Raw genomic sequence first — 25,394 nt, 5'->3', positions numbered from 1 at the left:
TGTCTTTTGGAGGGGAAACTGGGAAAGGAGAAATTTACATGTAAATAAAGAAAATATCTTTAAAAAAAGAAAAAAAAAGAGACTTAGTCCACAAGTGTTGGATGTAATATACACAACTTTCACTTTTCTAGGAAGGAGGCTCAGATTGCCTGTTGTTGATGGCCCACAGCTAGCTGTACCAGCAAGTTGGCCTTTTGTGTTCCAGACAAATGATAGCTATTGCCAGCCAACACATTTTTGGAAAAGGTGTTTTCTTATTATTGTTTAACCCCAAAATGCATACACTCATTGCTGAAATGACTCCCCATGCTGATCCCGTGGTCAGCCTACTAAAGGCTTGCCTCTACCACATATCAGTTACTCCTCTACTGAAATTTCCCAGTGTGAATGACCCCCCTCCATTTTTGATTTATTCTTGTCAAACACAAAAGGAGTAAAAACCATTCCTTTATAGACAAGTTTCTACAGAGATAAGTGAGCATATTCACCTTAATATTTCCAACAAGATCCATCTTAACAGGAGCAAACACTGTGGGACCAAGTTTGTCTGAAAAAAAAAGGATCAAAAATAATTTTGAAAAAGGGTTTTTTTTTTTAAATTTAGGAAACATAAATATTATTATACTAGAAAATATTTTTGTCATAATAACACATTTAGAAAATATTTTTCCCAACATTACTCTGACTTCTGGACTTGGTCATCAGCTTTCTATCTTGCTGCTTTGAGATGTGTCACTGTGATGAGGTCCTACACAGCAGGTCGATGAAAGCACCTCTCATCAATTTAGAGTGCCCATTTCAAAGTCCTTAGGATGGTACACTGCCCAGTGTGGCAGCTAGAGATACGTGACTGTTTAGTACTTTAAACATTAAAAAGCCCAAACTGAAATGAATTGTAAGCTTAAAATATCTATCAATTTTTAAAGACTTAGCACCAAAGAGAAAAGTGCAGAAAATCTCATTAATGGCTCTCTAACCTGACTCCATGTTTATGACATTTTAGATATGCTGCTATGTAAGATACTAATGTATCTTCTATAAACTTATATTACATATGGTTTGACTATACTACTAACTTTAATTTAGTTAGATCTAACCTTATAATTTTAATTATTTATATTTACTAAACATAAATTTTACTTTTAAAGCATAGCATAAAAACAGAAGAGAAAAAATAATAAATTCTAAAAAGTATTCGATTGATCTTTTAAAAAAAGAAAGGTAGCAAATGATGCAACTAAAAAGAACCCCAAATAGAAAATAAAAGTTTGCTAAAGAACAATAGTTTCACTGGCTCTAAGCCAGGAAGTGAGACTAAAAAAGGAAAAAAGAAAACATAAAATAAGGAAGAACGTAAAAACACAGAAAAACAGAAGTGAATGAATGTAAAGAACATAGCTCATTATATAGGTAATTATCAGAGAAACACAAATTTCAATAGCTGCAGAAAAAGCACTTAATAAAATTATCTGATTCATGACTATAATAACAACTACCAGCATACAACAATCAATGTATCTACATATAGTAATGCTACATAGGTAAATATATCAAACCCATAAAGTCCAAAATCTATTCCTAATAAAACACCATTATATATAACATTGTTTAGAGAAGATTAAAATGATTAAAGTAAATGTATACTCATATCCATTTATATATTTTATATACCCACGTATATAAAAATATATGCATCAAATATACAACATACAAATATATCATACTCATGGACTAGGAGTGATAATGTTGTAAAAGACACTAATTTTCCCCAGATTGGCTTACAAATTCAATGTATGCAACTTTAATCAAAATCCCAATGGCCCTTTAATAGGAAATTTAAAACTAAAGTTACACAGATCTTCAAAGGACCTAGAATTTCCAAAAGAATAATGATAAGGAACAAAACTGGGAGTCTTAAGATACTAAGGAAATACAAACAAATCACTGGCCAGAAAAGAGACCCATTTATAGGCCTGAAGGTTCTGGGGCAGATGGTCAGAGCAAAAAAAGAGGAGAAATACTGGTGGTTGTTTTTCTTGACAAATGGTCCTTAAATAACTAGACTGTGATTAACACAAAATGACCCTCAATCCCAACATCACAATGCATGCATGAAGTAATTCTAGCATGGACTATGGCTGAGGAGATAGCTCAGTCTCTAAAGTCCTTGCCCAACACGTGTGAGCACCTGAATTCAATCCCTAGCACCCATGGATGGAGGAGGGGCCTCAGGCATGCTGTCTCAGGCTGACAGTCTCCAAAAATGGGAGAGACACTGGGAGGAAGACACAGGAAGATCCTTGGGGCCCTGTGGCCAACCAACCTAGCCTACATGATTAGCTACAGGCCAGTAAGAGACTTTATCTCAAAAAAAAGGAGAGGGGTGGCATAAGGCAGACCACCAAAGATTGTCCTCTAGCCTGTGTACACATGCACTTAATGTACATGTGCGCATGCACACACACAGGTATACACGCACAATAAATGTAAAATTAAAAATCTAGAAAAAACATGAGAGTATTTTTATGGCCCTTGATTAAAAGTAACTTTAGGACAACTAAAAACAGTAACACAAAAGTCAAGTTTGTCAACATGTGAAATTTACTTTTCAAAAAACAGATTTATAAAAAGAAAAATATAAATAGGAAAGCGAGAGTCTGAAGGAAGATATCTGTGATGTACGTCAATAATGGGATTTTATTTGGAATATTTAAAGAATTTTCAAAATTCAGTAACAGGTGCATCTTTAGTAATAGCACCAAGTAATAAAAAGAAAAATAATCAACTTTAAACCTGGGCTAGATTTGGAGAGACATACAACAAAAAATATTGCAGTGGCCAAGAACTGTATGATTATATACTTAACATCATGGTAGCTAGTAAATGCAAATTAAAGCTACAACGAGGGCCACTGCATATGAGAAAGGCCTAATCCCAACTACCTACAGCAGCGAATGTGAAGAGGTGAAGCAAAGAGAACCCAGCATACAACTGTGAGTGCAACTGCACATATGTGACAGAGACATTCCTGCAGGCTGTCACAAAGCCATGCTGCTCAGTAACACCAGGAGTTCTTGTCCCAGAAACATGAGAGAACAAGAAACACATGCCACAAAGATAAATCTCTAGGTATGCTTACTGAGAAATGCCAGGTACAAGAGGATTCCATTGACATAGACAAGGAAAAACTAAACTATGGTGACAAGAATCAGGCTTCACGGTGGATGGTGAACCAACTGGCACAGGGAATGTCCCAGGGTGATCAAAGTGTTCTCTATTTTGATAGAGACGTAGAATACATAGGTAGGTGCATTTATCAAAATTGACAATCACAACACTTAAGTTCTAGACGCAAGTTATACTTAAGACATGAACAGGGTTTGGGAAATGGCTCAGTGTATGGAGCACTTGCTGCACAAGTGTGAAGAAGAGTTCAGGTCCCCAGAACCCAGGTCAAAGCGAGGATGTTGTGGAATCCACCTATCATCCCTGCATAGGGAGGCAGAGAATCAGACAGAGGATCCCTGTAAATAAAGTGGAGAGTAATGGAGGAAGACCCCCGACATCAACCTCTGGCCTGTACATATATGTTCATGGAACACCCACTCAGACATGTAAACACACATACTCATACACATGAGAAACAAGGACATTTTTGTAGATCATACAGTAAATATCAATACATTAACAATATTACTGACTTTATACTAAAAATTTAACATGTGTATGTATATATACATATGTAAATGTATTTATCTTTGAAAAAAATCCTTAGTAAGATATTTCCCCACAGTATGACAGTTCCTGTTCCTGAACTACCTGCACATTTGCTTGCATGTTTATTTTCTAGAAAGCAGAATTCCCTATTTTCATTATTCCACTCTAGAGTCTATACCTCAATCAATTAGAAATGGAATGGGGAAATGCATTGAAGTTGGACAGCTTTCACTGTGTGGCATGTGATGTCAAGAGGAAGCTAAGAAGAGTCAACTTACTGTACACAATACAGATTACTTATCGGGTGAACAAAGTCTAGAAACTAATGGATGTAAGGCAAGTGTAAGCAATCTTACCTAGTACTGGAACCACCGCATAGCAAGATGCTAAGAATGCTTCTGTGGGAATGCCACTGTCTTCCAGAAGTTCAATGTCACTAAAGCTGAATAATTTGGTGATATTGAGAATGGAAGAATAAAACCACATCAGCATTCTGCAGTTCAGAGATGTCACAGAAACAGCTTTTTAGGGAAAACCACTTTGCATGGTTTCTTGAGTAGCCCCAGACATTATTTTTCTATTATGAAACAGTCTATTAACATAATTCTCCAGAGATAATGCACCCTTATAACCCAAGCCATTCTCATTCCCTCCACCTGGTAAATGCTAGGTACTTGGTAGTCTCTATTTCTTAGAATATGCCATCACAAACTGATTCCTAAAAAAGGAAACTAGTGTCAAACTGCCAGGGAGTTTAAAGGGCCCAAAATACCTGGTATTCATAGTACTGAAGAAAGTTGGAATAACTTCTTCATTGTCTTCCCAGGGAGATTCTGGCAAGCAAACCGAGTTTGATCCAGGCTGTGCCAGATCCTTGTCATGACTCTCCAGGTTTTCCTCTCCATCTTCCTTCATTATCTCACCCTGGACTACAAAGGAAGTGATGCCTATCACTAAGTTCTTACAGAGTTAGTATAAAAATGAATACATACTCATTAGTGAAGATTTCTAAAACACAGAACAGGAAGTGTTGTACACACTCGTGCCTCGAAAGAACACATGTATACCTTGTTTTCACTCATCAGTGCATATCACAATTACTCCACTATCATTCAGTACTCTTCAAAACCATGTATTGTTTTTATATTTACTCATATATTTTCCATGTGTATAGTCAGAGAACAACTTGCAGGAGTTGGTTCTCTCCTTCCACTAAACGCATTTTAGAGATCCAACTTGGATCATCAGGCTTAGTGGCAAGTGCTTTAACCTACTGAGCTACCTTGCTGGCCCTGGAAACCTGATTTTAAGGACCTTATGGTATCAGTTATAGTAATGTAAGGAACATTTAGTGGTTTCTGAGTTCTTTTTCCTATGAATGGTCAGTCCTTGTTGTCCGCATAGTCTGTGTTTATAGATTGGTCTACTTTGCTAAAATTTACTTGTCAATCCTAAATCAAGACTTGTAGTGCTTTTCCAGCTGTTCCTGCCAGTACAGGGTAGCACAAACTTGCTACCCAGTATGCATGGGCTTAGGTGTTTGTCTTGCTTCAAGACTCACACCAGAAACAAATGCCTTTATTTACTGTCATGGTTTTCACATCTATATGGCTTTTGTTGCCAATTCAGCAGTTTACGAAGGCTCCAGACAGTTATGCTGGAGAAGAAGGGTGAGATACACGTTCATGGACAGAGTATGTGTGCAGACAGGCTTCAATTAGATGTGAATTACAGTGATGCTTATGAGTTCAGTGCTTATCTAGGTCACATAGCATAGACACTTTCAAGTAGAAAAGAACATTAAAGCAATGTTATTTATTGATTGGCTAACCCAAACCACATGGTTGTAGAAAGCAAACTATTCCCTTAGAACAATCATACTATTTACTAATCAGTGTTTGGGCAACTTAGTATAAATACAACCCATGAGAACTGACAGTCCTATCATAAAGAACCCTGTTCAAAGGCTTTTACCTTAAATCTGATTGGTCTGTGACCACAGATTTCTATAGGGAATCTTTAATCAAGAAATCAGACTTTAAAGGGCTGTGTGTTGCTTTTCTTAGATCAACATCTAACAGCTTCTAGGAATAACATATTCAAAAAACCAAAAATGAGTTGACTAGAAAATCACAGAATCTTTTAAGACACCTGATGAAGAAAGAAATTTTCTTATTTCAGTTAAGTACTGTGATTTAAAATCATTTAGTAAGCAGTTATAACACAACTATAAGTGCTATTATAGTTAATCTGGCCAGTATGAAGACAGGACTTTGTGATTAGTGCCAGTGCAATTAGTAAATTTGAAAGGACAGAATTCTCAACTACACAGGTATTACCTGAGATTTGGCTTGATAAACACACAGAAGTTTGGTGGTTGGTAAACTGTGACATCCTCAGGCCTCACTAGAAACCAGGAGATTGAAAAACTTAGCTGCTCTAATGTTACACACCAAGTCTGACATTGCAGTCTGGGTTCAAAAGATACTGAGGTATTATGGGAGTCAATGAACCACTTACACCCACTAAAGTGCAGCCATGAGCATCAGCACCAGAATACTGTATTTTATTTACACATAGTGTTAGATGGGGTAACAGATGCTGGGCAGTTATGTGACCTGCAGTAGCAAGCTCCCTGAGAAGATCCGCAGCATACTGCTTGGAGGCTAAGCAATATCTGTGTCCATCCTGTGTGTTAGGCAGACCCTAAATCTATTATTCAATACAGCGAGCAGACTTTCTTTTGATGTTACCTGTCACATTATCGTCTGTGTTTTCTTCACTGGAGATGCTGCCATCCACCTCTGCAGACTTCACATATAAGGAACTCTTGGTTTTCACTAGGATTTCTTCATCACCATTTACTTCTATACTTAGTGATCCATTTTCACAACTGTTTAATTCCATGGGCCTAAAACAAATTATTTAAAAGAAAATGTAATTTGCCACAGGCTGCCCAGAAAGTGTTTCTCAACTTTTTTAATGTTGTGACCCTTTAATACAATTCCTCATGTTGTGGTAACACCAAAAGTAAAATTATCTTGTTGCTAATTCATGACTATAATTTTGCTACTGTTATGAATCCTAATGTGGATATCTGATATGTGACCAAATGGGAGTTGAGAAGTGTTGCTCTAAGGGATAGGAGGATCCACAACTACCACAACTACTGATTAAAGGCAGATTTTTTTTTTTTTTTAAAACAAAGGCAAACCTTTCCATTTCCCACAGACACCAAGACAAATATAGTAAGCAAACTACTGAAGTTGGGTGTTTGAGGGCTCATTTCTGCAATCCCCTTACTTGGGGGTGGGGGGCTGAGGCGAAAAGTCTGCCATCATCCTAGGTTAACCTAGGCTGTAGATTAAGACCCTCTTAAAAAAGTAATAATTACAGGAGTGTTAGTGGCTTTTCCTGTACCCTGTGGTGACCCAATCTCCTGGCTTTCCACCAGCATCAGGAAATACTCAAGACAGCTTTGGTTTACAACAGCCTTTCTCCAGGTGCCACATTTAACACTTATTTGACTTTTTTCAGCTTCTCTCTAGGAGGCTTTTCCTAATGACTCATGGCCACTTAAACATGTTTGCTTAGCAGTTAATTGTCTGAAGTGACATGCTGTAGCCAGCAGAGAATTCTCCTATCAGCAGGACTCTCAGAGAAAGGCACACAAGGGTGGGGGGGGGGGAGGGGAGGGTGTGTGTGTGAGGGATCACAGCATATCCCAAGGGACTGAGCACACATTAGGGCAGCAGAAAAAAGCTGTTTAACATTTAAATGAAACAGCTGAGTCTAGTAATAGGATGTAATGCCTTATTATAAGTCAATTTAAAGCAGGAATAGAGTAGCACCCAAGGTACATAATGATTCCAGTCAAAGAAAATATACATTTCAAACCTACAACTCAAAATGTAAACATTTTGATAAAGCCTGTCTTAAAAGAAATAGAAATTTATAAAAATGTTTCTCGTAAAAACATTTAAAAAAGAGAAAATGACCAAAATTGAGGACAATCTTTGTAATAAGGAATCAAAATACAAATACATACACATACACAGCAAATAAAAGATGGGCTGTTAATTTAAAAGGATAATCTGTACTGTGTCAATTCACAGAAGTGCCTGTACAATTTTATTTTATTTTTTATTTTATGAATAAAGACCTTGACAACAGTGAGACAGGAAGACTTTCCATTCTTGGTGACACTCAGGTCACACTCAAGGGCACACACATGCTAGGTGAGCATTGCATACATAAGCTGAGCTACATAAGCTTGCAGTTGTGTATACATTTTTTTTAAATCAAAGAACCATTTAGAGGAATGGTATTAGTTTATATTTTGCTACCTAGTCATCTTTTGGCTTATGAGCTACTAAGATTTCATCTCTAAATAAGACAGAGAAACAACACTACTTTTCCTGGGGAAAAGCACATTGAAATCAACATTCAGCTCTTCCTCAAGAGAAGTTCTAAGCTTCAGCAACTCTAGACAGATTAAGTTAATAGATATGATGGCAAGACTCATTTCCTAGGGAAATAGCCACATCTGCCCATTTCTGCCAAATCCACTTGTGGTTCAGCGTTTCACAAAAGGAATCAGGTCATTTGCTTCTGATACCATCTCAAACCACCATCACTATATCATTCCTTTTTTAAAAACAAGGAACCAATCATTTCTAACTTTTAGAAAGAATAAAAATAAGAGTTACTATACCTTTCCAATGAATTATGAATTGGTATGATAGGATGTTTCATCTTTAAAAAGAAAAAACAAAGAAATGAAAGTTTATGTTAGACCCTAAATAGAGTGTTATTTAGAATATCATCACATAAGAAAGTGGTCATTAGAGACAGAATATATATTGCCCTCTTCAGGGAAAGAATCCTAGGTCTCTTCCAATAAAGGTGCACCCAAATTTATTAGGAAAGGAAGATGGGGTTTTGAAAGATCTCATTACCATAGCCAAATTCCTAATAACTAGCTTTCTTTATAATTTGTTAGCTGTATTCAGCATTAACAGATAGCAAATTATGCTGCAGTATTGCATCTAACACTAAAGACATGAAGGTAAGCATTACAGACAGAATTTCTGCCCTTAAGCCAACTTCAGTAGAAGTTAGAGCTGAAACAGGGAGTGTACGAGAGGAGGTCCTCTTAGCCCAACCTAGGCACTGAGAGAAGACTAAGGGAAGATGACCAGGGCTGACCTAGGAGAGAAGCAGAGACAGCGTGTTCAGCACTGGAAGATGCCATACAATGGCACGTTCAGGGTAGGCACTGTAGGGGAGGAAGCAGCTGATCCAGGAAGAGGCTACAAAGTTTGGGCTTAGCTTACAGGCCATGAAGAAATGATCAAAATGTTTAGATAAAATCCAATTTACACTCATTATTCTTGGCTAATGGAAGGGTCAGGCTGTCTGTGACTGGGTAGAACAGCACTAATCTAGGCAAGACTTTGAGATTAGAGAGAAGAGGTTATAGTAGAAAACTGTATGGGGTCAAACTGTTAAAATACCCAACTAGACAGGGGACCAAAGGCAAACACAAACAGTGGACTCAAACAGTAGTAGGCATGACAGTGTATATCCTTAAACTTTGCCACAGGGCTGCTGGAGAGTTACCTTGCTGGACTTCAGCACCGCTAGCTGAGGGGACCCTGGGGGTGTATGGTAGAGCAGTTCAGAGGTAAAGGCTGCATTTGCAATCTGCATGCATTCTTCCAAGGTCTTCAGGAAAGTGTTGCAGGTCGATTTCAGCAAAGTTCCCACATCAATTCCCTCCTATATAACAACAGGAAAAAAAATATTTTGTCTTGCTCCAGAATGAAAAACTCAGTGGAGGTACATCCTAAGAGGTTTATATTCACAAACAGTGCTAATGTACCCAGCCAGCATGTTGCTGGATAAATATGCATATCAGTGATAAACAACAAAAACCAGTTAGTCCAAGCTATCCATTTTCCTACACACTTTGCTGTTCTGACAATTTATCCGCCCGCTGTTCTAGCTAATGGCAGCTTCTTTTGCCTCTGGACTCCAGTCCAGCACCATGTTAGGTGCTGGGCACAGATGCAGGCACTGTGCATTATTTGCTCTCAGTGTGGATGACTGAAGGGCTTGAGGTAACCAAAATTCACTTAAACACCTAGTAGGTTCTTTTGTCTTTTAAGGTAGTTTAGTTTTCTGGGTATTTTTCTTCTGGAGGTTGATATTAGTAAGTTGTTAATGAAATTTCTGAAGTTCCACTCTTGACTAGGGATCAAGGAGATGACATGTTTTCTAATAAAGGTCCCAGATTGCTGTGATTGCAATCTGTATTAGTTACCAAGTTCCCAAGGCTCTCACTGTGAGCATTTTCTTCAATTACAGACTGCTGTGTCTAGGATTTTCCATCTGTCTAGATCAGGCTTCTACCTTGGCACCACCGAGACTTTGGGTTGGTAAGTATGTGTGTGCATGTTTGTGCAGTGTTTGAATACGAATGGTCCCATATGCTCTTATATTTGAATGCTTAGTCATCAGAGAGTAGCACTACTTGAGAGGGATTAGGAAGTGTGGCCTTATTGGAGTAGATATGTCACTGGGGGTAGGCTTTGAACTTTCAAAGCCCAACCCAGGCCCAGTGTCTCTTCCTTCCTGATACCTGTGAATCCATATGTAGAACTTTCAGCTACTTCTGCATATCAGCCTGCAAGCCGCCGTGATCCCTGTCATGATGATAATGGACTAAACCTCTGAAACTATAAGCAAGCCCCCAATTAAATGCTTAATTTAACAGCATTTACAAGCTTTCAAGCATGGCTCTGGTCATGGTATCTCTTTACCACAATAGTACAATGACTAAGACAGCTGGTTGGTCAGTTGGTCGGTCAGTTTGTCCGTATGCAGGAGTGATGCAGGAGTGAGGCACAGTTCTCCTGCTCATTGTAAATGCTTAGCAGCACCCCTGGCTTCTAAACACTATACAACAATGATACCTTCCTCAATCCTGACATTCAAACTGTTCCCAGAGACTAGGGACACAGAGGTATTGTGGATTGGTGGTCCTTGCTCTAGACTATAGACCTTGCAAGAAAAGGGATGAAATGGCTTTTATGCTTCTCCCTTCTCCACAAACACAGTATCCTACCCACAACAGACAGCTTATGAAGCCAAAGGAAGTGAATGAAAGTGAATTAAACCAGTTTTATCAACAAGACTTCAAAGCAGTATTAGTACCATGGTGTTCTAATGCTCGAGATAATGAGTTAGCACTCTTCTGTATACATACCATCTGAATTCCTCAGGCTGCAGATCACAGCTGCTCTGAGAGCACTGCAGACCTATCAGTCAGTGCAAGTGATTTCACACACAGACTAACATCTCTTTCTGGTGGTCTAGGATGAACAAATGGCAGTCTTACTAACTAATAAAGGCTAACGCTGCTAGTCCTTAGCTGGGCACAGGACACATGTCTACAAGCCCAGCACTCAGGAAGCTTCACTAGGAATGTGGAGTTTCAAACCTGTCTGGACTACATAGTGAAAGCCTATCTCAAGGAAAAAGGAAGGAAGGAAGGAAGGAAGGAAGGAAGGAAGGAAGGAAGGAAGGAAGGAAAGGGAAGGAGGGAGGGAAGGAGGGAGGGAAGGAAGGAAAAAGGGAGGAAAGAAGGAAGGAAGGAAAAAAGGGAGGGAGGGAAGAAAGGAAAGAAGGAAGGAGTGAAGGAAGGAAGGAAGGACGGAGTGAAGGAAGGAAGGAAGGAAGGAAGGAAGGAAGGGCAGATGGATGGATGGATGGATGGACAAGACAAGACAAAAGTCACGACCCTTGCTGGCGGTGGTGAACCATCACCTGAAAGCAAGGTGGAGTCCTGTCCTCACCTCTGAAAGCATGTGCTGTTTCAGGGCACATTAACTGTGACAGAGTACAACTCTGCCTGTCAGTCTTACCAAGAGCAACAGAACAGCACTGACAGACAGCACGCTGACACCTTAGAAATCACACACAGGAAGCAGTTCACTTAGACAGGTAAGACTATCTGTTTAAAAAGTGATGCTGACTGGGAAGAAACATATTTTAGTAATGTCTTTTTTTCTTTTTTCTTAGCACTAAAGCTAAAAATCCCAAATGCTATAGATTAACCCGAAATTCCTTCAAGGGTGAAAAAGTGTGTGCTTCCAAGTACATCAATGCATGCAGTTGTGTGCTGAACTCTGCCACGTTCTTCTAAAGAACAGAGTCCAAGCTAGCAATTACTGGAGAATAAATGCCCGTAGGCAATCTGACACTACCTTTGTGTATAATATCAGTAACGTCACCAAAACAATACTTTACCTCAGAGTCAGTGACACCAGCTGTGGCCACTTCTTTTGTTTTATCTACTTGTTGAACAAGGAGGTCACAGTACAGCCTTAGCTCCGACATTTTGGTTTTCAAGTTTTCAGTGTTTTCTGCAAATTCTAAATTAACAACAAAGGCAAAGTAGTTACCAGAAGGGACAGCCATTTCCTAGTTAGTACGATGCACAGAGGTGGTATAATTGGTGCCTCAAGTGAGGTTTACAGTATGAGTTTCACAGGTGATAGGTGCGGTATCAGAGGAACAGAACTGCAAAGAGGGCCTAGCCCAGCTAGGTCTTCAGACAACATAGACAATAATCACAGGTTCAGAAAGAAAAGAGTCTGTGGGATCCCCTCTCCTGAGAACTGTCTGAGTCGCCTCTCTGTAATATGGGGTCCTAGTGATGTGCTCCTAGGAATAGTGTTCTGTCTGAGCACTAGTTCACATGTGTCTGTTGGGGTTAATGGCATATAGCCATCACCAGCAAGGCTCTGCAGCCACCTTGGCGCTGAGGGATCAGTAACAATTGCTGTCACTTCTATTTCCTTTCCATGAGAATGCCACACATCACCTGCTCTGAGTCAGCCAACAGCTTCAAGAATTTTTTCCTGATTTAGCACCAACACAACTAAGGAAGGGGGCATTTTATTGGGTCTACTTCAAGAGTTAGGAGCTTCTCTGTCACATGAAAGGCTCCCTCAGTGCAGCCAATCTCTCAGGTGTACATATAGGCTCATAAAACTGTGATAGGAGCAATTAGGGGCCAGGAAGTAAGCCTCAATACTCTTACTCCAAGGCAAAGGAGGAGGTCCACTGTGGTGCTCAGAGGAACAAATGATGTCACTGAGCACTTAGCAGCAGCAACCTGCAATTAACTATCGCTTACCTGAAGGGAGACGGGGGAAGCAGGTACACACTGCACAGAACACCCTGATCCCTAGGCTTCTCTGGACCTACTCTTGTCAAACTTTGTGATACCATTTCATGTTGTCACCTTCCAAGGCAGATACTATCACTTTTTCAAAGATGAGGTGAACAAAGATCAGAAAAATTAAGTGACTTGTGGCAGAACTGTACAGTCAGTGAAAATGAAGTACCCATGCATCATTTAACCTAGGTGTATCTGGCTCCAAAGTTATCATGTTTTCTACCACACCAAAAAAGCAAAATTGTAATTAGGTAGGAACCCTGGGTCAATTCTACTTATATACGTAGCATTTCAATGATACAAGAAGCTGGGTAAGGGAACCCAGAAATAGCAGTGGGTAGTTTCCAAGGTTCTCAGACAAGGGGACCATCAATACTTGCCTTTTTCCTTCTGAGTCCTACTATCTGTCAGGCAGGCCTTGGCAGATCCCAGAGCCACCAGCCACCGCTGTCTCTCTGCCACACTTCTGGCTTTTAAGTAGAAATACTGTTCCCCGGGGATGATGAGGTCCATGCGCGTGTTATCTACAGAATGAACTTGGGGCAAGAAAGAAGGTCAGACTTGGTAACAACCATCTGGGCAGCACCACCCAGCTTCTTGTTTGGTTTTGTTATGATTTGTTATTTATGTACCTATGTGCTTCTGTGTGCACATGCATGTGGGGGTGCATATGTCCGTGTATACCCAGGCCAGAGGAGGTCAGCTACTCTCTTCTATCACTCTCCAACTACTCCTTCTGAGCCCGAGAGTGTTCTCACTGCTAAGGTAAAAGCCACGAATCCCAGAGATTCTCCTGTCACTATCCTCCTCAGACCTGGGATTACAGGAGTGTGCAAAATGCCTAGCTTGTGATTACGTGGGTGTTGGCATCTAAATTCCAGTCCCCACTACTGGGTAGCAAGTACTTTTAACCATTGAACTATCTCTCCTAGCCTCCTGAAAGCTTCAGAGAGAAGGGCCAGTCCTCTCACCAACTCTTCTAATGACACTAAGTTCTGTTCATTTATCTGTTCTAGACATCTTTGCTGATTAAGAAGGGAAGCCTTGCAGGGTTATAGTGGCACACACCTTTAATCCTAACACTCAGGAGGTAGAGGCTAGCTGGTCCACAAAGTGAGTTCCAGGCCAATTAGAACCACATAATAAAGAAATCTTGTCAAAAAAAAAAAAAAGAGTAATTGACTTCAAGGCACCAGTCAAGACCTTGCAGCCACTGTCTACTCCCCTCCTCCACCCTCCCAACACACACACATACATCCCCCGCCCAATCATCCAACTGAATCTTGTTATCAGGATGGAGGAGTCTCTCTTTGCCCTCATGAATATAGAAAGTATGTTATTCTAACCCCAGGCTGGTGTGTGGAGATGGTTCCAGTAGGCAGTAGAAGATGTAGGCTTGCCATCAGGTAGCACAGGACTTTTAAGAGGGCAGGTTAGTTGGAAGTCATTGGAGGCCACTGTTTGGCAGTAATTATGCAGTTCTCACAGATTCTGATTAGTATTTGTGGGGGGTCATTACACAGGAACAAAGGCTCCTCCCAGGTTTCTCAGACTTTCTATGTGATACCTCCCTTCCCTATAATCATCACGATACCATATACCACAGTATGATTCACCCAGTGTGCCCTAACCAGAATTAGCCCTCTTTTATTTACACTCTCACATTCCAATATTGTTAGCTAAAGAAAATTATTTTCTTTATACACCATCCAGCCTCAGGTACTTTATTGTGGCAACAGAATACAGACTAACATAGCTGCTAGTGAGCAAGGGAATACTCTATTTCCTTGAAGTTATTGGGAAACAATCAAGAACACATTTGCCCCTTTCTTCTTCCCTTAAGCACTCAGTGTGGGTGTGTGGGTATTTCCTTAGAACTCTTTCAGAGAAGAAGCTAGCAAAATATATTCTTCTTCACTCTCCCCAAATTCCCATCTAACAGTACTCTCTTAAGCCACACATTGTGCCATCTCAAGATTCTAAGCCAAGAAGTAAAGGCTATTTGTTGTCCCTGCAGGTATCTTCTTATTTTGATTAGAAGGTGGTGGTGGGATGATAGGTATGTATGTCTATCCTGATTTAAACACACAGGCATTTGATGTTACAGTAAAATTACTGAAGGCTCACATACAGTCACTGGCCCCAGGTAAGCAGGCAAGAAATGAGCATAGCCTGAGAGTGAAGATGTTCCCATTATTCTGACCAGTTCTTAACCCATCCTGAAAGAGCTGGCTGGAGTTTTAGGTTTTTTTCCAAAGGCTTTCTTTCAAGAACAACTGTCTTTATATCTCTCCACTTTCAAGAACAACTGGTGTGTCTTGCAGAAGCAGCAGAGAAAGGCATTCAGGGGCCAGTACTTTTTCATTCTTCTAGGGAGATACAAAGAAAACTGAAGGTTCCAAGTTGCCTGGTCACTCACCTTGAATCTCGCAGACCGCCATCTGGATGCTCCCTTTGCAACCCTTCCAGGCATCTTCAGGAGAATCGTAATAGGACAGTATTCCCCCACAGAGAAGGAACCATCGAGGCTGCCAACCTAAGAGCAGAGGAAAAGCCGGCACGGTTACTGCTTGTGCGCAAGGTGCCAATGCAGGCACAGAAATACAATCTAATAATGTAGGGTACCAAGTCTCAGATGCAAGGACCTTTTCATTGCTTCTAAGAAGGAAGCAGGTTAGAAAAGACTTGTACATTTGGTTATAGTTTTGTAAAATTAGAAGCAAACAGTCCAAGAGGCATATATTTTAGTCACATGAGATTTAGCAGCTGGGAAGGTTCAGAAGTAAGGAAGTGATGGTGATACGCAATAGGACTTACATAGATTTTTATTTTTCTTTCTGTTTTTTAAATTATTTATTTATTTTATGTATGTAAGTATACTATAACTGTCTTCAGACACACCAGAAGAGGGCATCAGATCCCATTACAGATGGTTGTGAGCCATCATGTGGTTGCACGGGTATTGAACTCAGGACCTCTGGAAGAGCAGAGCCATCTCTCCAGCCTCCTAGATTTTTATTTCCATTTCCCCCTTAAATACAGTATCATCTACCGATACCTGCCCATATTCTATAGCCTGCATGCCCCTGTGGAGGTCTGAAGTAACCAGAGATACAGGTTAGAGTCTTGCCTACAGAGCCCAGCTAACATGGGATCTACCCGCCCTGCCAAGCTCCACCTTCCTTCTGGTCCCCATCTCTACCAGGGCCAGACCAGCAGATACCCTCCCACACTGTAGAGCCTGTCTGCCTCCCAGGAGCTCCTTAGTAACTAGGGATACAGGAAGTCCACAGTAACCAGGAACACAGGAGGCTGCTCTAACCAGAGACACAAAAGGGCCAATCTAACCAGAGATAGCACTGCCTGGCTCCAAGGGGACCTGCTCTAAGCCAGGTCACAGAGCTCTACCTGCCTCCAAAGACACCCAGGCCATAACCAGGCCAGTTGACACAAGAGATAACGAGATGGCCAGAGGCAAGCACAAGATCATAATCGACAGAATCCAGTGCGATTTGACACCATCAGAACTCAGTTCTTCCACCACAGCAAACCCTGGATACCCTAACATGTCTGAAAAGCAAAATAATGACCTAAAATCCCATCTCATGAAAATGATAGGTGGCCTTTAAGAAGGATATAAAGAACTCACTAAATAAAATACAGGAAAACACAGGCAGACAGGTAGAAGCCCTTAAAGAAGAAACAAATAAATCCCTTAAAGAAATACAGAAAAATACAATTAAGGAGGTGAAGGAATTAAACAAAACAGTCCAAGAACTAAAAATGGAATTAGAAACAATAAAGAAAATACAAAGGGAGGCAACCCTGGAGATGGACAACTTAGGAAAGAGATCAGGAGCTACAGATGCAAGCATCACCAACAGAAAACGAGAGATAGAAGAGAGAATCTCAGGCATAGAAGATATCACAGAAAATATTGACACAACAGTCAAAGAAAATACAGAGTGTAAAAAACTCTTAACCCAAAATATCTAGGAAATTCAGAACAAAATGAAAAGATCAAACCTAAGAATAACAAGAATAGAAGAGAGTAAAGAATACCAGTTCAATGGGCCAGAAAAAATCTTCAACAAAATCATAGAAGAAAACTTCCCTAACCTAAAGAAAGAGATGACTATAAATGTACAAAGAAGCCTACAGAACACTAAATAGATTGGACCAGAAAAGAAAATGTTCTTGTCAAATAATAATCAAATTACTAAATGTACAAAACAAAGAAAAAATTAAAAGCTGTAAGAGAAAAAGGCCAAATGACTTATAAAGGCAGGCCTACCAGAATTATCCAGACTTCTCAAGAGAGACTCTAAAAGCCAGAAGTTCCTGGACATATGTCATCCAGACCCTAAGAGAACACAAATGCCAGTCCAGGCTACTATACCCAACAAAACACTCAATCACCACAGATGGAGAAACCAAGATATTTCAAGACAAAACCAAATTTAAACAATATCCTTCTACTAATCCAGCCCTACAGAGGGTACTAGAAGAAAATCTCCAAGATAAGGAGGGTAACTATACCCAAGAAAACACAAGAAATTAAACATTTCACAACAAACCCAAAGGAAGAGAATCATACACACATAATACCACCTCCAGCAATAAAAATAACAGGAACTAACAATCATCTGTCTTTAATATCACTCACCATCAATTGACTCAATTCCCCAATAGAAAGACACAGGCTAACTAACAGACTGGATACATAAACAGGATCCTGCATTTTGCTGCATATAAGAAACACACTTTAGTGAAAAAGACAGACACTACCTCAGAGTAAAAAGCTGAAAAAAGCTTTCCCAGCAAATGGTCCCAAGAAACAAGCTGGAGTTACCATTCTAGTATCCAATAAAATAGACTTTCAACCTAAAGTTATCAAATGAGATGGAGAAGGATATTTTATATTCATCAAAGGAAAAAATCCACCAAGATGAACTCTCAATTCTGAACATCTATGCCCCAAATGCAAGGGCAATCAACATTCGTAAAAGAAACTTTACTAAAGCTCAAAACACACATTGAGCCTCACATAATAATAGTGGGCAACTTCAACACCTCACTCTCACCAAAGGACAGGTCACTGAAAAAGAAACTAAGCAGAGACACAGTGAAACCAACAGAAGTAATTAACCAAATGGATTTAACAGATATCTACAGAATACTTCACCCCCAAACAAGAGAATATACCTTCTTCTCAGCACTTCATGGAACCTTCTCCAAAACTGATCATATGATCAGACACGAAACAAGCATCAAGAGACACAATAAGATTGAAATAATTCCATGCATTCTATCAGATTACCACAGACTAAGGTTAGACTTCAATAACAACAAAAACAACAGAAAGATCACATGCTCATGGAAACTGAACAATTATCTGCTCAATGATAACTTTGTCAGGGAAGAAATAAAGAAAAAAATCAAAGACTTTATAGAATTCAATGAAAATGAAGACATATCATACCCAAACTTATGGGACACAATGAAAGCAATATTGAAGGAAAATTCATAGCACTAATTGCTTTCATAAAGAAATTGGAGAGCTCCCATGCAAGCAACTTAACAGCATACCCAAAAGCTCTAGAATAGAAAGAAGCAAACACACCCAAGAGGTGTAGATGGCAGGAAATAATCAAACTCAGGGCTGAAATCAACCAGTTAGAAACAAAGAGAACTATATAAAGAATCATCAAAACCAAGAGCTGGTTCTCTGAGAAAAATCAACAAGATAGACACATCCTTAACCAACTAAAGTAAATAAGGAACACAGAAATAGTATCCAAATTAACAAAATCAGAAATGAAAAGGGAGACATAACAAAAACTGAGGAAAAAAAAAATCTTAAGAACCAACTACAAAAGTCTATACAAAACTGGGAAATCTAGATGAAATGGATGATTTTCTAGACAGATACCATGTACCAAAGTTAAATCAAGATCAGGTAAACTATCTAAACTTAGGGGTTATTCCATAACCCCTAAGGAAATAAAAATAGTCATTTACTTTGATACCTAAACCACACAAAGACCCAACAAAGAAAGAGAACTTCAATTTTGCTTATAAATATCAATGCAAAAATACTCAATAAATTTCTTACAAATCAAATCTAAGAACATCAAAACTGTCATTCACCAGGATCAAGTAGGCTTCATCCCAGGGATGCAGGGATGATTCAATATACAGAAATTGATCAACATAATACACTATATAAACAAATTCAAGGAAAAAAGTCACATGATCATCCCATTACATGATGAAAAGGCCTTCCACACACTCCAACACTTCTTCATGTTAAAAGTCTTGGGAGAGATAAGGAATTCATGGCCCATACCTAAACATAATAAAAGCAGTATATACAACCAACAGCCAACATCAAATTAAATAGAGTGAAACTAGAAGCAATCCTACTAAATTCTGGGACAAGACAAGGTTGCCCATTCTCTTCCTATCTATTCAATATAGTACATGAAGTACTAGCCAGAGCAATTAGACAAGAGGAGATCAAAGGGTTACAAACTAGAAAGGAAGAAATCATTTAAATAACACTATTTGCAGATGATTTAATAGCATACATAAGCAATCATCAAAATTACACCAGAGAACTCCTACAGCTGATACAAAACTTCAGCAAAGTGGCAGGATATAAAATTAACTCAAAAAAAAAAAAAACAGTACCCTTCCTTTATACAATGACAAACAGGCTGAGAAAGAAATTAGAGAAACAACAGCTTTCACAATAGCCATGAATAGTATAAAATATCTTGGTGTAACTCTTATCAAACAAGTGTATATATCAAGCAATCTGTATGACAAGAACTCAAATCCCTGAGAAAAGAAATCAAAGAAGCCCTCAGAATATGAAAAGATCTCCCATGCTCATGGATTGGCAGGATTAACATAGTGAAAATGGCCATCTTACCAAAAGCAATCTACAGATTCAATGCAATTCCCATCAAAATTCCAATACAATTCTTTACAGTCATGTAAAGAGCAATTTTCAACTTTATATGGAAAAACAAAAAACCAGGATAGCTGTGTGTTTTGTATATGCTCAGCCCAGGGAGTGGCACTATTAGAAGGTGTGGCCCTGTTGGAGTAGGTATGTCACTGTAGGTGTGGGCTTTAAGACCCTCATCCTCGCTGCCTGAAAGCCAGTATTCTGTTAGCAGCCTTCAGATGAAGATGTAGAACTTTCAGCTTCTCTTGCACCACGCCTGCCTGGATGATGCCATGTTCACTAGTTGATGATAATGGGCTGAACTTCTGAACCTCTAAGCCAGTCCTAACTAAATGTTGTCCTTATAAGAGTTGCCTTGGTCATGGTATCTGTTCACAGCAGTAAAACCCTAAGACAATAACCAAAACAGTTCTCAACAATAAAAGAGCTTCTGAGGGATCACCATCCCTGACCTCAAGCTATACTACAAAGCAATAGTGATAAAAAACACATGGTATTGGTACAGAGACAGACAGGTCAATCAATGGAATAGAATCAAAGACTGAGAAGTAAACCCACATACAAATGGACACTTGATCTTTGACAAAGAAGTCAAAAACATACAATGGAAAAAAGAAAGCATCTTCAATAAATGGTACTGGCCTAACTGGCTGTCTATATGTAGAAAAATGAAAATAAAGACATATTTGTCACCTTCCACAAAGCACAAGTCCAAGTGGATCAAGGACCTCCACATAAAACCACATACACATACAACTGAATAGAAGAGAAAGTAGGAAAGAGCCTCGAACTCATTGGCACAGGGGGGAAATTTCCTCAACAGAACACCAATGGCTTAGGTTCTAAGATCAACAATTAATAAATGGGACCTCAAGAAACTGAAAAGCTTCTGTAAGGCAAAAGACATCATCAACAGGACAAATTAGCAACCTACAGACTAGGAAAAAAATCTTCATTAACCCTACATCTGACAGAGGGCTAATATCCAAAATATATAAAGAACTCAAGTTAACCTCCAAAAAACCAAATAACCCAACTAAAAAACAGGGTACAGAGCTAAACAGAGAATTCACAACAGAAGAATCTCTAATGGCCAAGAAGCACTTAAAGAAATGTTCAAAATCCTTAGTCACCAGAGAAATGCAAACCAAAATGACCCTGAGATTCCACCTTAAACCAATCAGAATGGCTAAGATCAAAAACTCAAGTGACAGCACATGCTGGTGAGGATGTGGAGAAAGAGGAACACTCTTCCTTTGCTGGTGGGATTGCAAGCTGGTACAACCACTCTGAAAATCAATTTGGTGGTTCCATAGAAAATTGGAAATAGTTCTACCTAAAGACCCAGCTATACCACTCTTGGGCATATACCCAAAAGATGCCCCACCATACCACAAGGACACATGCTCCACCATGTTCATAGAAGTCTTATTTATAGTAGCCAGAAGCTGGAAATAACCCAGATGTTCCTCAACAGAGGAATGAATACAGAAAATGTGGTACATTTACAAAATGGAATAATTTTGCAGGCAAATGGATGGAACTAGAAAATATCATCCTGAGTGAGGTAATTCAGACCTAAAAGGACATGCTTGGTATGTACTCACTGATAAGTGGATACTAACCAAAACATACAGAATACCTAGGATACAACCCACAGACTGCAAAAAGTGTAACAAACAGAAAGGTCCAAATGAAGATTCTTCAATACTACAAGAAAATCATCATGAAAGGCAGAAGGAGGGAGGGACCTGGGTGGGAGAAGGGAGGGGAAGAGAAAAAGAACAGGACCAGGAAAGTGGAGGCGGGGCAGCAGGAAAGAAGCCCAGAGGGCCAGGAGAATGAATGGAAATAAGCAGCCTTGGGGGTGAGAGGTAGGTGGGACTCTCTAGAAAGTACCAGAGACCTGGGAGGTGAGAGACTCTCAGGACTCAATTGGGGGTGACCTTAGTCCACCTTCAGTAGATAAACAGGGCCTCAAGTAGAGGGACTGGGTTTGTAACCCACAGTCAAAATTTCTGACCCATAATTGTTCCTGTCTAAAAGAACTGCAGGAACAAAAAAATGGAGAAGAGACCCAGTGACCAGCCCAACTTGGGATCCATCTGGGGCAGAGGGCACCAAGGCCTGCCACCATTATTGATGCTATGATGTGCTTATAGATGGGAGCCTGGCATGACTGAGACAGAAGCAGATACTTACACCCAACCATTGGACTGAAGTTGGAGACCCCTATGATTGAATTAGGGGAAGGACTGAAGAAGCAGAAGGGGTGAGTGACCCCACAGGAAGACCAACAGTCTCAACTAACCCAGACCCTAAGGAGCTCCCAGAGACTGAGCCACCAACCAGGCGCATACCAAGGCCCCTGGCACATGTAGCAGAAGTTTGCCTGGTATGGTCTCAGTGGGAGAAGATATGCTTAATCCTTGAGAGATTCGAGGCCCAGGGGAGGGGGAGGTCTGGTGGGAAGGGGGAGCACCCTCTCAGAGACAAGGGGGAGGAGGAATGGGATGAGGAACTATGGGAGTGGGGCAATGACTGGAATGCAAATAAATAGAATAATTTTTAAAAACCCATAGTTCTAGTAATCTGTGAGTCTTAATTTTCCTAAGACAAATTATGTTGTCATGAATATCATTGTTACACAACTATCTCCCTTGTCTAATTATCAGGATCTTAGAAACTGTAGTAAAGATCACAGTGACCTCTCAGCAAAGAGCATGCAGTGTCCAGACTAATGAGCCTAGAAGCATAGAACTCTTAGATCAGATTTCTCTGACCATTTAGTACTGGCTCACCAATGCACAGCAATCTTTAAACTCTCAAGAGTTAGTTCTAATCATGCCAAAATTGAGGTACAACAGGTATCTACAGAATATACAGTAGAAGCAGACATCTTAACTAAGTCTTCTCACAGGCCCTGCAATTCTAGGCAAACCAAACTGATTTGCTATGAATCAAGTTTCATCTCCTCATAAAATGCCCCCACAACTATTTCTGCTTATATTTGGAAACACACACATACACACACACACACACACAACCCAGCAGGTATCTTCAGATAAATACTCTTCTGCTCTGAAGTACATTTACCTTTCTCTCATGCAACTCTATTATGGCTGAGGCATCCAGAGAAGGTTGAGGGGACTTGAACAGAGCTTCAAGGACTGAGCCAGCATGTGTGTGTGTGTGTGTGTGTGTGTGTGTACACCAGTGGATCCTTGGGGATTGTATAAACCATGTCATTAGGGGCTGGAGAGATGGTTTAGTGGTACGGAGCACTTGCTGCTCTTGCAGAGGTCCACAGTTTGGTTTCTGCACTCACAGAGGATCCACTGCTGTCTTATGGCCTCTTATGGGCACCAGGCAAGGGACAGGAACATACATGCAGGCAAAAAAACCATTCACATGCATTACAAAAATACTAAAAACTGTGGGTAAAACACCAACTGATATCCAAATGACACTGACTTATTTGCTGTTTGGGGAGAATGTTGTACTTCCTAAAGCCACTCTGCCTTTTGTTTCCCCAGGGAAACTCTGTTATGAGAAGGCTTAATGATCTGTGCTAAATCCAAGGGAAGGAGTTGGGAGGGCAGGTGAGATGTTCCTCCCATTTGCCAGGCTCTGCTTTTCTACAATCTATAGACACAGACCTGTCAGAAACACATCTCTCGCTTCCTTAAGTAAAACTAGACAAACATTAATTTTCAACATCTACTCTCCAATGACACCTGAACTGAATTACCCTGCCATAAGATTCTTGTCTCTCATCAAATATAAATATTCATTTCTAAAACTACTAAAACAGCTACTCCTCTTGCTACACTTTTTGAACTGAATGCTTCTGCCTAGAAAGGACGATCCTTTATTGACTATAAGGAGGCCTATGGCCTTACCATGGCCACAGCCTACAATCCTAGCAAACTTGTTGAGATGAATTCATGAATATGTTTATGTTGGAAGAGGACATGTCTTAATGTCATATTCAAGTTCTACAGAAACACAAACTTGACGGCCACCAACAATGCAACCTAGTAAACACAATCACTCTTCTGAGTACACTACTGCTCTCTTGGCACCAGACATTAATGATGCACTGCACCTTTGTAAAAGAATCTGATTATGTGGGGGCTGGAGAGATGGCTCAGTGGTTAAGAGTACCGCTCTTCCAGAGGTCCTGAGTTCAATTCCCAGCACCCATAGGATTCCCTCTTCTGGTGTGTCTGAAGACAGCAACAATGTACTCACATACATAACACTCATCATATACATTAAATAAATCTTTTAAAAAATATGATTATGTATTCCATTATTTAGGCTACCCCTCCCCTTACCAAGACCAAAAAAAATCAGTTTTTCTGAATGTGAAAATGGAAGAAGTCTTTGAAACCACCTAGGCCAATTTGTTCTATTTATCCCAAGGCACACATTTACACAATAGAGCTAAAGAGAAAACACACCTCCCTATATTGTCCCTAAACTCTCGAGCCTTGGCTCCCTGCTGCTAGAAAACCATCCTGATATAGAACAGCTTTTTCACTAATAGCTCAACTCCTGCCACTCTGGCTTGTGTGGACACCACCCCACCCCACACCCCAGAACTTTTGTAACAGAAGGCATTCAAGACATACCTAACTATTTAATCAAGTTTATGACTTACTTGCATTAGCAATCTCCAAGAAAAACATGCAACAGGGTCACATATTGACATACAAAATAAATTACTAAAAAGAATTGGCTCATCCTAAGCTCTGCAGTGGGTAAGCTGCAGCCAGTGGAGTATGTTTCAATGAAGGTCAATGTCCCACCCTGTTCACTCCTATCAGGCAGGAACTTCTTCTAACTCAGCCTTTATGAGGCTTCAACCAGCTAGATGAGGCCCTACAAAGATGTTTGGAGAAACATTTTATTTATATCTACTAATTCAAGTTCTAATCTTACCTAAAAAATACCCTAGTCCCATGCAGAGCATTTCCCCAAATGTCTGAGAACCTGAGGCCCTCAGCTGTCATTTACTGTGACAAGCATCTTGTGGTGCATATACTTGGCTCATGGGAAGTACTATTAGGAGGAAGTGTGTCACTGTGTAGGCAGGCTTTGAGGGCTCCTAGTGCTCAAGTTCTGCCCAGTGTGGAAGAGTCAATTTCTCCCTGGCTGCCTTCAGATGAGACTGTAGAACTCTCAGCTCTTCCTCCAGCACCATGTCTGCCTGCTTGCTGCCATGCTTACTGCCATGATGATAATGGACTGAACCTCTGAAACTGTAAGCCGCTAGCCTTTATAAGAGTTGCCTTGCACATGGTGTATTTTCATAGCAATGGAACCCAAACTAAGACATATCTTAAGATAAATCAGCTTAACAAGGAGGAAAGATTTTTGTCTTAGTATTTAACCAGATGTTTTAGGCCATGGTCACTGGGACTCCACTGCCTCTGGACTGTTGTAAAG

The 25,394-nt window shown here is 40.0% G+C and overlaps 1 protein-coding gene across 1 annotated transcript in view; it reads right to left on the bottom strand.

Annotated features, from left to right (window-relative positions):
* Positions 1 to 25,394, bottom strand: part of Plekha8 (pleckstrin homology domain containing A8) — a 59,019-nt gene that overhangs the window by 18,803 nt on the left and 14,822 nt on the right. Inside the window, exons 2-10 of the mRNA XM_031381970.1 lie at positions 15,384 to 15,500; positions 13,345 to 13,500; positions 12,031 to 12,155; positions 9,340 to 9,498; positions 8,432 to 8,472; positions 6,471 to 6,628; positions 4,490 to 4,646; positions 4,074 to 4,159; positions 489 to 547 (exon numbers count right to left, since the gene is read on the bottom strand). Of these exons, the coding sequence (XP_031237830.1) occupies positions 489 to 547; positions 4,074 to 4,159; positions 4,490 to 4,646; positions 6,471 to 6,628; positions 8,432 to 8,472; positions 9,340 to 9,498; positions 12,031 to 12,155; positions 13,345 to 13,500; positions 15,384 to 15,500 (1,058 nt within the window). The remainder of the gene's footprint in view (positions 1 to 488; positions 548 to 4,073; positions 4,160 to 4,489; positions 4,647 to 6,470; positions 6,629 to 8,431; positions 8,473 to 9,339; positions 9,499 to 12,030; positions 12,156 to 13,344; positions 13,501 to 15,383; positions 15,501 to 25,394) is intronic.

This window comes from Mastomys coucha, unplaced genomic scaffold (genome assembly GCF_008632895.1).
Source record: "Mastomys coucha isolate ucsf_1 unplaced genomic scaffold, UCSF_Mcou_1 pScaffold20, whole genome shotgun sequence".
NCBI lineage: Eukaryota > Metazoa > Chordata > Mammalia > Rodentia > Muridae > Mastomys > Mastomys coucha.
Note: the sequence above shows the minus strand (reverse complement) of the source record. Positions and strands in the feature narration are given on the sequence as shown.